At 37.1% G+C, this 13,437-nt stretch overlaps 1 protein-coding gene across 1 annotated transcript in view; it reads right to left on the bottom strand.

Moving 5' to 3' along the window:
- DPYSL4 (dihydropyrimidinase like 4) overlaps positions 1–13,437 on the bottom strand; it is a 225,749-nt gene that overhangs the window by 42,716 nt on the left and 169,596 nt on the right. Inside the window, exons 11-12 of the mRNA XM_044056812.1 lie at positions 5,200–5,370; positions 963–1,142 (exon numbers count right to left, since the gene is read on the bottom strand). Coding sequence (XP_043912747.1) covers positions 963–1,142; positions 5,200–5,370 — 351 coding nt within the window. The remainder of the gene's footprint in view (positions 1–962; positions 1,143–5,199; positions 5,371–13,437) is intronic.

Below are 13,437 nucleotides of genomic sequence, written 5' to 3'. Positions count from 1 at the left end.
GCAATGGCCTTTGGTTCAATGTGGGTGATTACATTTAGAATAAGTTCTGCGCATTGCTGTGTATTTCCTCTGAGGTTATGGACATAGCTGTAAGAAAGCTCTGTGGTTGTCCTCTGCATGAGAAGCTGTTTTTTTTCTTTAATTTAGCTTTTAAAGCATTAATTAACCCTCTTACCTGTCTGTTTAGATTGGTCAAAGGGATTTTAGTATGTATGGCATTGTTTCTCCTATGACTGGCCAAGATTTTTCTTTTGTTGTTAAACCAATTGATATTGTGACTCCACCAGTATGGCTTGTCTTTTGAGTTTGTCTTATTCTTAATACAAGTGGGCACTCAATACAACTATCAATATGGCTGTACAGAGATTTTGTAAATAGCTCAGTGTATTCTATGGAGTTTACTGGGTTTGGGGGTGCTTGGTATTTAGCCATGGTATTGCTTAGTACAGAGAGGTTAACCTAGGAATAATTCCTAAAGGTTTTTAGTTTTGCTGGACCACCGGATTTAATTTTTATTTCAAGTAATACTGCCTTATGGTCAGATCTGACAAGTAAAGATATTACATTGGGAGAGGAACACTGCCCCCTCCCCATGTTTGTGAGTATAAAGTCAAAGATGTTTCCACCCCTGGTAGGAGAATGGACTAACTTTTCCAGTATGTTGGTATTAACAAGGTTTAGGAATGTCTGGGCTTTTGCATTAGAAGTGATGTAAGATTCCCAATCTATAGAGAATTAGTTGAGATTCCCCATGAATATCATATTGGATTGAATGGTGAGGGACTGCAGTACATTAACAAAGGTAGTAAACTTCAAATGGGGGAGAAGGCTTCAAACCCTGCACCTTTGCCATAAAAATCATCAGTATTAACCCACTGCACTAACTGATAATCATGTAATATCTGCTTTACATATATCTGTTTTACATACACTTTGCTAATAACATGGGCTACAAGTCTTACCCTGTTTCTAGCTTTCATTCTTTTGTAAACAAAGTCTGAAAATGCCTTCCGTGGAATAAATCGGCCAGATCCTTCTGTGACATGGAGGGTTCCATCTTCTAAAACAACTTTTCCTTGACATATTACAACAGTGGGAACACCATGACATTCCATTCCTTCAAAGATATTATATTCAACCACCTAGAAAACAAAATGTAAAATAATTTTAACTGTAGCCATCAAATGATAAGAAAACATGCACACTTCATAAATTATTAACGGGAAAAGCAGGTAAATGTTCTTTCACAAGCCATTGCACATAACCTTCAAAGCCTTTACACATACCTTTAAAAATATGTATATGCATTTTTTGTTCCAAAGCCCACAAAGCCATCTAACCTATGTAGCTCCATGTCTGCTATTTATTTCCCCTGCTGCACTCCATAGCAGATTAAGTAAACCTTGGGCTCCTGGCTGTTTTCAATCTGTGGGCCACCCCTCAACAAACTTGATCTATCTATAGGTTGAAGTATCTGTTGTGCCATATATCACCTGTCACTGAGACCTTAATTTTACAACAGAGTGACTATATATTTACATCCAGTGGTATAACACCTATTATGTAGTATGTACAACACTGCTAACACCACTGCTTCTGGCATGTAGCTTAGATGTGCAAATAACATGAACAGCTATGCAGGCTAGTGCTGGCTACTTCTCCTGTTACTGTAAAAGTCCTGTACTTGATGCAGGCATTGGCTGTGGTGATGCTAGTCCTTTGTTATAAAGCACATAGGTATGCCTCATGTACATCTAAAAGGTTCCTTATTGATGAATAATACTTCTATATCTATCTGTCATAGGGAATACTCATACCTCCTAAAAGAGGATGGCCAAGTGTTCCAGAATATGCTATGCCACTGATGTTCAATGGAATCCACAGCCTTGGAACACTGAACCTGGTGTTCAGCCCACAAATACTGCTGAGCTCATGTTTCACATATCACAGTGGTGCTGTAAAAACACACACACACAATTATTCAGTAAGGTACACCATTCAGACTGGGACTATGTAGTACATGTAGTCTATATATGTAGGACATACAGCAGGATTAGTCACAAAGCGAAATGATACCTGTTATTCCAAAAAACTGCTACAGCTCTCAGCAGCAGATATGTGCTACTCTGCTGACAAACATAGTGTAATGTGATATACCACTGGACTGACTCACCACTGCTGAAGTTGTACAAGCAGACATAAGCAGTTTGTTGTATGCACTTTGTTATTGGGTAGCCACTTAGGTGCATAACATGGCATGCCGTATGTGCACATGCCCTGCTTATGGCAGAGTCTACAATGCTGTGTGTGCCTGTGTGCGTGTGTCCTATTGCAGAAAGTGTGTTTATATGACAAGATTGGTGGTCCTGACATTGCATTAAGCACTACATGATCTACTTTAACCAGACCACTTGTTAGTAAAGTGCAACATTTTCCAGCAAGGGTGAAGGGATTAAACGTTTTCATTAAAAAAAAAAAAAAACCTTGACCAGTCTTACTCGGAACTCAGCATTGATAGATGAAGGTGATGATGAATCCCTGTTTTAAGGTGGTAATTTTAAGCAAACACTGGAAAAATGAAGTGTTACTTTTACAAACACAGAAAGAAGACAAAACACAATGATAAAATATGGTAGATGCAGACAATATACGTGTATTTTTGAGGAGACACTCATTACTGCAGCTGATTTTCCCATAGCCACTGCCATTAAGGGTGGGTATGATGGCACTACCTGTAGAGTGATATATGTTGCTAAATGTCAGATTTGTGATGTAGTCCATAAAGAGAAAAAAACATTGTTTGCAATAAAGGATATATGAACATACTTATTCTGTTAAAAAAAACATCACCATGAATGTAAAAAAAACAACATCGTTTTATGCAGACATTCCTTATTTTGTGCTGCTGTCAAGAAGTTTCAGTTTTTTAACATAGGGACAGTAGCAGTGAATTTGAGAGGTAATCACTGCAAGCACAAATTTAGAGTATAAGAAATGATCTGGCAAATTAGTTTGAAAGCAAATCTTTGTCTGGGAATCAATGGCTGTATTTCTAATTCAAGTGTTATAAAAATGAGATCTAAAAATATGTATATAGAGAAATTTTGATCTAGCATTTAATATGTATTCACATTTTTGTACATTTTTTTATTTTGTTTTAACAGAATGCTCTGTCTTTACGTATGTGATTTTACTCATATGATTTTGGGGGCCTATATTAGATCACCAAATGCTTAGGTAAGTGAACGGTGATTAATCGACCCCATGTAAGCGAAAGCTTACAAAATCAAACTGTCAGAACCGCGATTTTTTTCCAAGAGAAAAAAAATCGCTGTTCTAACAAAAAAAAAAAAAAAAAAAAAAGAAAGCACATTAAAACATAACATTAAGTGGGGGGCTTTGCCCCCCACACCCCCCTGACATGGGGGGCTGTGCTCCCCACACCTCCCTACTTATATATACCAACTCCAAGACTGCACTACAGTGCTGAAAACGGCAAAGTACCGAAGCGGTCAAGCGAATTCTTTACCAGGGAAAGAATTCGCTTACATGCCACTTCGATATTTTGCAGTTTCGGTTTTGTCAATTCAACCAAGACGCATTCAAAAATATGCGTCTTTGGTCTGCTGATAGGAACCCAATTTTAGGGGGTTTATATCAGATATTTGAATGTTTAAAAGTTCGAATCACTAAAGAACAAACTTTAGTGATCAAACTTTTAAAAGTGCGAATATCTATAAAAATAATATTTAAAAAAAAAAAAGAAAAAGTAAAGGTCTTAATCAGGGGGCAAGCCCCCCTGCACCCCCCACACTCCCCGCTACTTAAATATACCAACTCCGAGATTGCATTTCAGTATGCTTCAGCACAGAAACGGAGAATTTCCCATTTCCTATACTGTAGCGCAATCTTGGAGTTGGTATATTTAACTAGTGGGGGTGTGGGGGGAGCATGTGGGGGGTGCAGGGGGGGCTTGCCCCCCCTACTTGCACCCTTTAGTTTTCTTATTTATTTATTTTTTTTAATTTTTATATATATTCGAACATTTAAAAATTTGATCACTAAGGTTCGTTCTTTAGTGATTCAAACTATTAAATGTTTGAATATCTAATATAGACCCGATTTTGGGATATGGTGATTTCTATTTAATTGGTAGGTGTTCAGTAGATATGTAAATCCCTTCACTCTAATCAAGGGACTAGTTAACAATATGTATGTGCAAAATGTGTAACTCACAAGAAAGTGAATCTTGGACACTAACTATGGCTAAAGAAGTGAATCTTGAACCCTAAGCATGGCTAAAGTATAATTTAGTTATAGCTTAAATCAACACTTTCTCTTTTTTGCATCACCGTGTATAATCAGTTACAATTACAGTTACTTGAGTTGAAGCCCACCAATATATCTTCTACCTTGAGAATGAGACGTACTGAATTATGAGATTAATACTAGTAATTAAAGGCTGAGTAGCAGCAGAAGCCATACATTGTTGAGTTTTATGCTAAACTCAAAGAACTGCATATGCCAAAATTAACAAAAGTTAGCACAGGAAGCAGAACCTGCATCACCTTTGTTTAGGAATTAGACATTGACTAGTATACAATGTTAAATATAGTCTTTCAGAAGCATATCTTCTGTTATAACAAAGAAAAAACAAGGATAGGGTTGCACTGGAGAAGTGAGACTTGGATAAAACTGAGGGGCAAGTTCTGAAGAAATGAAAACTTGGTACAGGTCAGGATGAGATCTAGAAAAACAATTTCACTGCATTCAAACATGCAAGTCTTTGAGATTAAGAGCAAAGGTGATGAATGCACGTCTGTGAAATTTTATGACTTAATTAAAATCTGTATAGTCCTAAAATGCAGAAAACTGAAAGTTGTAATTAAATCAAAAGGTGCTTCAACAAAGTATTACTTTAATGGTGTGCACACTTCTGCAACCAGCTTAGTGTGCGTTTTTTATTTTTTATATTTTTCCCCTAACAGATTTACTTGTTTTTTAATTGAATTGTACAGGTTATAGGTCACATTAAAGGTGGGAAAAGTTTTGAAATGATTGATTGTGGTTTCATTTTTATATCACAAAACCTGGCATTTTAACAGGGGTGTGTACACATTTTATATCCACTGTATTTTGTCATGTTTTAACTTATTCCATATCAAGCAGTCAGAAAACAATGGAATTTTGTCATATTACTGTATTGTGATGTTTAGCTGATATTATTTTCACTTCATTTGGATTCCAAATAACTAAATCAGCATCAGATCCAACTGCAATCCTTCCTTTCCTTGGATACAAATTGAAAAGCTTTGCGGCATTTGTACTTGTTACTGCGACAAATTCATTCTCATCCATCTTCCCCGATGCCTAGAATTCAAAAGGGAAAACATATTAAGCTCATACAGAGTAACAATGTCTGTTGTATAAAAATACTGCTGAAATAGGAAGTTAATTTCTATAGCATGACAAGAACATGAATCATTTTATTCCGCAGCTAGGCACCAAAATACCTACATTCAAGCCATCTGGGATAATACACATTGTAAGAGCCACTGGAGAAAATTTCTAGTTCTTTTATGTAGCAGAGTACTAATTTCAGAAATTCATGCAAACAAACCAACCTAAATTATTATGAGTTGTTTCTCTAATTAAATGATGTTTTTGTTTAGGTATTGTTATTCTAAGTATTGCTTGTAACTTAGACACTTGCTAACAGACAGGCAGTGAAAATACTTGTTTAGAAAAGCCTAGCTAGTTACAAATAATGATACATCTGCTTACCTCTTGGGAAAATACTAAAGCACATTTTCCATACCTCTTCCACTGCTATATCTGCTGTACTGCCTAAAATGAGTAAACCATAGACCTCCTACAAGTTTCTACAGCTACATTTCTGGTACTGCTATTACTGTACTCCCCCAGTCTTTCTTACTGCTCTACGTTCCCTTCATATCCCCCTACCACTTTTTATATCAGTGTCCTCACCTCTCCACCTCCCACAGACTATGCAAAATATCTAAGTATATGACCACAGAACTGTACAAATCCTAATAAGAGTGATTTTTTGTAAACTACTTTTGTTTCCACAATGGCACTACACACTTGTGATTGTTATTAAATACAAAGAAGTGAATTTATTGCAAATACCATGTTCCTATCAACTGTGTTATCTCATCAATACAGCTGCATCATATCCTTCAGTCTGACAGTTTCTCAGGTTATGGCTGAGAATATTCCTCGGACCAGTGCATTCACAATGTGATCAGTCTGTTTCTAAATAAAAACTGAATTAAACTTGAGACTAACGAATAAAAAAAAGAGAGAAGAGATGCACTAAAGTGAATTTATTACAGAAGCTTAGCCTAGGGAGCTGTAGGTTGTTAGTGTTCACAGGACCTGCAAGAAAATGAGGAACTTCAGGTAAGGAAATTGGAGCTAAAAGTAATTCTAGTGTGGCTAATTAGACAGAGCAATGCAGAGATGGACTAGGCCAAAAGTGAAGACAGGAAGGCTGAAAACAAGATTGTGGGGGGGGGGACATAAGAATGGGATGAGCAAGGGCTGATAGGATAAGTCAAAGTTTGTAAAAGGAGTACAGGTAAGTGGGACAATAAGTAAAAACACAGACCCTGCTGATACCAATAAAGGCTGTCCCTCCATAAAAATTCTTCTATTCAGAAGAATATAAAATTCCAAATAACTCCAAAGGTACGCTCCAACAAACCAGTTAATGTATTTACTAGACAAACAGAACGGAAAAATAATAAAACAGCAGATTAAGCGCTTTCATCTCCACTCGAGAGACTTCATCAGAATCATCTGCTACAATGACCATGTACTTAATATACTACATAATTTCCCTTCATTGGTCAACCAATTAATTCAAAAGAGTATAATTAAATAAATTAACCCTTTCTAGGTCAAATGCATTGATAGTGTTACAGTTCATAGTGTATAAACCACAACATTAAATACCAAATATAAATATAAATATTAATATAAATATCAGTATAAGTATGAATTAAAATAATGTAATACCTAATAAAGGACTGTATGTTTAGTTAATCATAAACAACTAATAAAAATATATTACAGTGCAAACCAAATTAACATTTTATGTGCAGACCAAAAATGTGCAGACCAAAAAAATGTGCAGACCTAAAAGTAATATCATATAATACCATGCTTTATAACTGAGGGGAAAAAGCACACCAATTCCCTGAGGAAATACATGTTAATATTTAAAAATGTAAAAATGTATATGTAAAAAATATATATGCTAAAAATGTTATAAGGTTAAAAGGTTAAAAATATTACTGGTGTTACTGACATTGGTATGAATGGATGAATCAGTGTACACCTTGTGTATTTATTACTGGTGTTTTGTCATTGTATTAGTGTATTTAACTTAGTATTAGTGTATTTACCTTAAGGATCAGACCTTTTTGGGTTAGCTGATAATAGTTTTAAGGCAGGGGTGATAGAGATATGGTTGTTCAAGCCTGGATTATTACATGCATCAAGCCTTAATTGTCAAATCATTTCCCGAAATTCCAGTCAGGGCTCCCAATCACCCCCTCTGGCATTTTGCTTAACTTCCTCCTGCACCCAAAACTTGCAGTCTGCGTCCTTACAAGTCAACAAATGTCTGTATAGGGCATTGTTTTCATTCTTCTTATTGATATCATGTGCATGTTCATATATGCGTAACCTTAGGTTACGCTCTGTCTTTCCAATATAATATGCCCAGCAGACCTTACAGTACACTAAATACACCACTCCTATAGTATAACAACTAGAATAAGTTTTACCGTTGATTTTAAAACCAATACTGTGTATGTCCAAATCTTTTATTCCGGCTATGAAGGGACACTGGGAACACTTACCAGACTTAAAAGTCCCAAGTTTTTGACATGTCCCCTCTCCTTTTTCTTCTCCAGTATATTTTTTAAATTAAAATTCCTTTTAAAACTGTATCTCAAGGGTTTTTGAAAAAATGACACCCTAGTTGGCATCCTACTAAACATACCCCACGTATCATTTATACATTTGTTGACCCAACCTACATCGTTGTAATATGTCAATGTCAAGTAGGGGAGTTGTGTTGTGATTTGTTCTGTGTTTTCCAAAATTTTCTTAGCTCCAGTAATCTCTTCACTAGTCAATAATGGTAAATAAGGTGTTCCCCATTCTACCACCACACATCTCTTTATGGGATTAATCAATTGGTAGGGGTATCCCATTTCACCAAACATTTTATGTACAATCTCAATTTCTTTCATGAATTCCATTTTATCTGATGTTATTCTTGCTATTCTAACCATTTGTACCTCTCAAGACACCTGCAACAACTGGAAAGGCCACAGAAATACCTCACTAAAAGAATCACAGGCCTAAAGCAGATGCCCTACGCTGACTGCCTTAAAAAACTCCAGCTATACTCTGTCACATATCGTCTACTCAGAGGCGATTTCTCCTTAACATACAAGGCCATGTCAAACCCACAGCTGTTGGACATGCTACACTTAAAGAAATCCCAATCCCTCAGAACCACATGCTCCAGGGATCTAAACCTTGTCATCACAATAAATAAAACATGCTGGAGGGATAGGTTCTTGACCCAGAGACTCCCCAGACTCTGGAATAGACTGCCCATACATGTCAAGCAGAGCGCCTCTTTGGCCCTCTTCAAAAAGAACCTTGATGATTGGATGGGAGAAAGGAAATTCACCCCGGGGATCACATCAGTCACCCTGCATGACAGGGGTCCAGGGAAGTAAATAGTGTGGGAAGAAATAGCCAGGGAATTGTTATGGCTAGGCTTGTATAAGCCCTAGGGCCGATAGCCTAGTACCAACCTATGAACATATTTGTCCCTTTATAATATTCTTTTGGAGATTGTATGGATGGTCACTCTCATAGTGTAGGTATGAGTTAGAATAGCAATATTTTCTGTATATACTGGACCTGTAAACTTTATTTTTATAGTCTTTTTGTAACTTCACATCTAAGTAATGTGTTTCATTTACCCCAAACTCATGTGTGAATTGTAAAAACCCTGTAATCTGGTTCAAATATTTCATAAAATCTGGGATAAATTCTTCTCTTCCATCCCATAAGAGCAAAGAAAAATTTGGGAAACACAGAACAAATCACAACACAACTCCCCTACTTGACATTGACATATTACACAGATAAATGCTGGGTCAAAAAATGTATAAATTATACGTGAGGTATGTTTAGAAGGATGCCAACTAGGGTGTCATTTTTTCAAAAACCCTTGAGATAAAGTTTTAAAAGGAATTTTAATTTAAAAATATACTGGAGAAGAAAAAGGAGAGGGGACATGTCAAAAACTTGGGACTTTTAAGTCTGGTAAGTGTTCCCAGTGTCCCTTCATAGCCGGAACAAAAGATTTGGACATACACAGTATTGGTTTTAAAATCAACGGTAAAACTTATTCTAGTTGTTATACTATAGGAGTGGTGTATTTAGTGTACTGTAAGGTCTGCTGGGCATATTATATTGGAAAGACAGAGCGTAACCTAAGGTTACGCATATATGAACATGCACATGATATCAATAAGAAGAATGAAAACAATGCCCTATACAGACATTTGTTGACTTGTAAGGACACAGACTGCAAGTTTTGGATGCTAGAGGAAGTTAAGCAAAATGCAAGAGGGGGTGATTGGGAGCCCTGACTGGAATTTCGGGAAATGATTTGGCAATTAAGGCTTGATGCATGTAATAATCCAGGCTTGAACGACCATATCTCTATCACCCCTGCCTTAAAACTATTATCAGCTAACCCAAAAAGGTCTGATCCTTAAGTTAAATACACTAATACTAAGTTAAATACACTAATACAAAGACAAAACACCAGTAATGGTGTACACTGGTGTACACTGAATCATCCATTCATACCACTGTCAGTAACACTAGTAATATTTTTCACCTTTTAACCTTATAACTTTTGTAACATATACATGTTTACATTTTTAAATATTAACATGTATTTCCTCAGGGAATTGGTGTGCTTTTCCCCCTCAGTAATAAAGCATGGTATTATATGATATTACTTTTAAGTTTGCACATTTTTTTGGTCTGCACATAAAATGTTCATTTGGTTTGCACTGTAATATATTTTTATTAGTTGTTTAGGATTAACTAAACACACAGTCCTTTATTAGGTATTATATTATTTTAATTCATACTTATATGTATATTAATATTTATATTAACATTTATATTAATGTTTATATTTGGTATTTAATGTTGTGGTCTCTACACTATGAACTGTAACACTATCAATGCATTTGACCTAGAAAGGGTTAATTTATTTAATTATAATCTTTTGAATTAATTGGTTGACCAATGAAGGGAAATTATGTAGTATATTAAGTACATGGTCATTGTAGCAGATGATTCTGATGAAGTCTCTCGAGTGGAGATGAAAGTGCTTAATCTGCTGTTTTATTATTTTTCCATTCTGTTTGTCTAATAAATACATTAAATGGTTTGTTGGAGCCTGCCTGTGGAGTTATTTGGAATTCTATATTCTTCTGAATAGAAGAATTTTACGGAGGGACAGCCTTTATTGGTATCTGCAGGGTCTGTGTTGGTACTTTTGGTCTGCTGTTTCATGCTAGGTCACAGCAGATTACTAGTTAAGTGGGACAATAGACAGAAAGTTAACTGAACAATGTGAGAGATGTACCCAGGGAACAGATTACAATTAGAGAAAATCAAAATGGACAAACAGGGACAGAAAGCAGTGATAAGAAATAAAGGGGAAGTACATGCAGAGGTAAGACTATAGGACATACCTCTCAGCCTCTTAGAGCAAACAATCTGGACAAAGCCTTAAATAAAAGTGGGACAAAGGCACAAAAATAGGGACAATTTTTAAATATTGCTCATACAAACTTAGAAAGTTGTGTATTAGCATGACTTTTCTGACAGGTATTAAATCTGAAACTCAAATGGGTGTTGTTATTTTTCTAACTTCAGTTTTCAATGATTTGCCACTAATTTGCCAGAAAAAAAAACAATTTTATGAAAAATGGACCAAAAATATGATGCAAAAATCTGGACATTCTGCAAAAATCTGTACAATTGAGAGGTACGCTATAGGAGACAGCACCAAAGTAAAAGAAGGGGGTAAGTGGGTATGGAAAAGCACTCCATTAGTGAAGAGTGATACAGGGGAGAAAATGGACAGGAAAGTGGTGCTTACAATGGGAAAAGGAAAGAGTAATGATCAGCAAGGCAAGGCAATAGAGGAGGAGCTGCAACAGGATAGGACTGATAAGAGTAAATAATAGTAAGCTACAGTAGACAGAGTTAATATGAAAAGCAGAGGAGGGAGGAGGACATGCTTAAAAGGAACACAAGAAGCAAGGCAGCTAGCTAGCAAACACCGGAGAAAAGTGCAAGGGGACATAACAGAGCATGAAAGACTGTAGGTGGGAGAGGTAGTCACAAAAGTACAGGAAGTGAAAGACAGAAAAGCCAGTCTGCGCTAATAATGGGAATAAGACTTTTGTCAAAGAAATTGGTGGATACCACGTTGTAAGAAATAGAAGGTGGTAACAACTGCGCACACATACACACACACACATACACATAGGCACACACACACACACACACACACACACACACACACACACACACACACACACACACACACACACACACACACACACACACGTATCTCTCAGGGTAGACAGTTCATGGGGTAACAAGCAGGGCGAGAAAGCTTGCAGAAAGATGCCATGGAGCACTGTTGGATATAGTTTTCTTAGAGGTTTTATCTGTTCTGCTAGTTAGCATACTGATGAATGATGGGATTTGTGATAACTGGCTGTGTCAGTGGACAAGACAGAAAAACTTGAGACAAGCAGATATATAGGGCAGACCCAGCAGAGAGAAAAGCACTATGCTCAGATCAGGCTTCAGAATGGTAAGTCTCAGTGATCATTCCTTTACTGTAAGACTGAAGGGGCTGTCACAGAAACAGAAGAGGAGGGACTATCTAAGGGAAGGGGCTGTCGCAGAAAGATAAGAGGAGAGACTACATAAGAGAAGGGGCTGTCAAAGAAACAGAAGAGGAGGGACTAGGTACTCCGGCAGTAACAAGAAGGAAAAAAAAAACAGACCCAGGACATAGCAGAAACTCAAACAAGTAAAACTAAATAGTATGAGTTTACAATTAACAGTTTGGGTAATGCGACAGGGTAACTACAAGCAGTGATGTAGCCCCAGAGAGTGAATGTGGCTGGTATTATACAATTGGCCAGTGACAAGAGGGTGTGTAACTCTGAGGTGCCTGGGTTATATCAGAATATCATAAAAAGGGAGGAAATGGTGGTGGACTAGTGATCCACATAAATGGGGACATCAAATGTCAGACTGGACAGCAGGAAGAAGCCACTTCATAAAGAAATAAGGGGAGAGTGTCGAGCCAGGACTTAGGGTAACCAGCCTGGAAACTGAAATAAAAGAAAATGTGTGGATGGCTTAATATACTGTACAGTTCCTCAGACATGTCAATGAAGAATGATGTTACACTAAGGAAGAAAGTACAGGAATTAGGTGGGAGACACATGGTATATTTATTGAGGAGCTAAAGCTGTATGGGCCAGAGCATGATAAAAAACACCATGGCAGGCTAATTCCCAGACTGTCACCCTAAGCTGCAGTTAACTGCAAGAGGATGCAGGAGATGGAGGAAACAATCAGGGGGCACAGTATAGTCAAATGGATGCAGGAGATGGAGGAACAATCAGAGGGCACAGTATAGTCAAACGGATGCAGGAGATGGAGGAACAATCAGAGGGCACAGTATAGTCAAATGGATGCAGGAGATGGAGGAAACAATCAGAGGGCACAGTATAGTCAAATGGATGCAGGAGATGGAGGAACAATCAGAGGGCACAGTATAGTCAAATGGATGCAGGAGATGGAGAAACAATCAGAGGGCACAGTATAGTCAAATAGATGCAGGAGATGGAGGAACAATCATAGGGCACAGTATAGTCAAATGTAATCTTAAAAATTAATGAAATGAAGACTAGAATGAGATGTAACAACCTGAGACTAGTAGGGCTAATAAATGGCAGGGCACTTGGAAGTATTGCATCTTTTCAACAAGATGAATTCACAGAAACATTTAAACCCAGCCTGCAGAATCATCCACAGATTACCTATTTGAATTCCTTGACATGTTGCATTTAAATTGCTAAACTACAGAAACCTGTTGAGGCTGTCAGATGCTGCATAACTCACCCTCTCATGAACACTACCACCTCACCCTCACACAAGTCAAATGCCTCCCAGTATGACAAAGAGCAGGCCTGTTACTAGTCTTTCTTATCTTCAAAGTCTCCATCCTCATTCCTTCCACTAGCTGACAAACAGAAGACACACACA

The sequence above is a fragment of the Protopterus annectens genome, chromosome 14.part0, assembly GCF_019279795.1.
Source record: "Protopterus annectens isolate FY-2018-M chromosome 14.part0, PAN1.0, whole genome shotgun sequence".
NCBI classification, from domain to species: Eukaryota; Metazoa; Chordata; order Ceratodontiformes; family Protopteridae; genus Protopterus; species Protopterus annectens.
The sequence above is the reverse complement of the archived record's forward strand: the minus strand, read 5'-3'. Positions and strand labels throughout refer to the sequence as shown.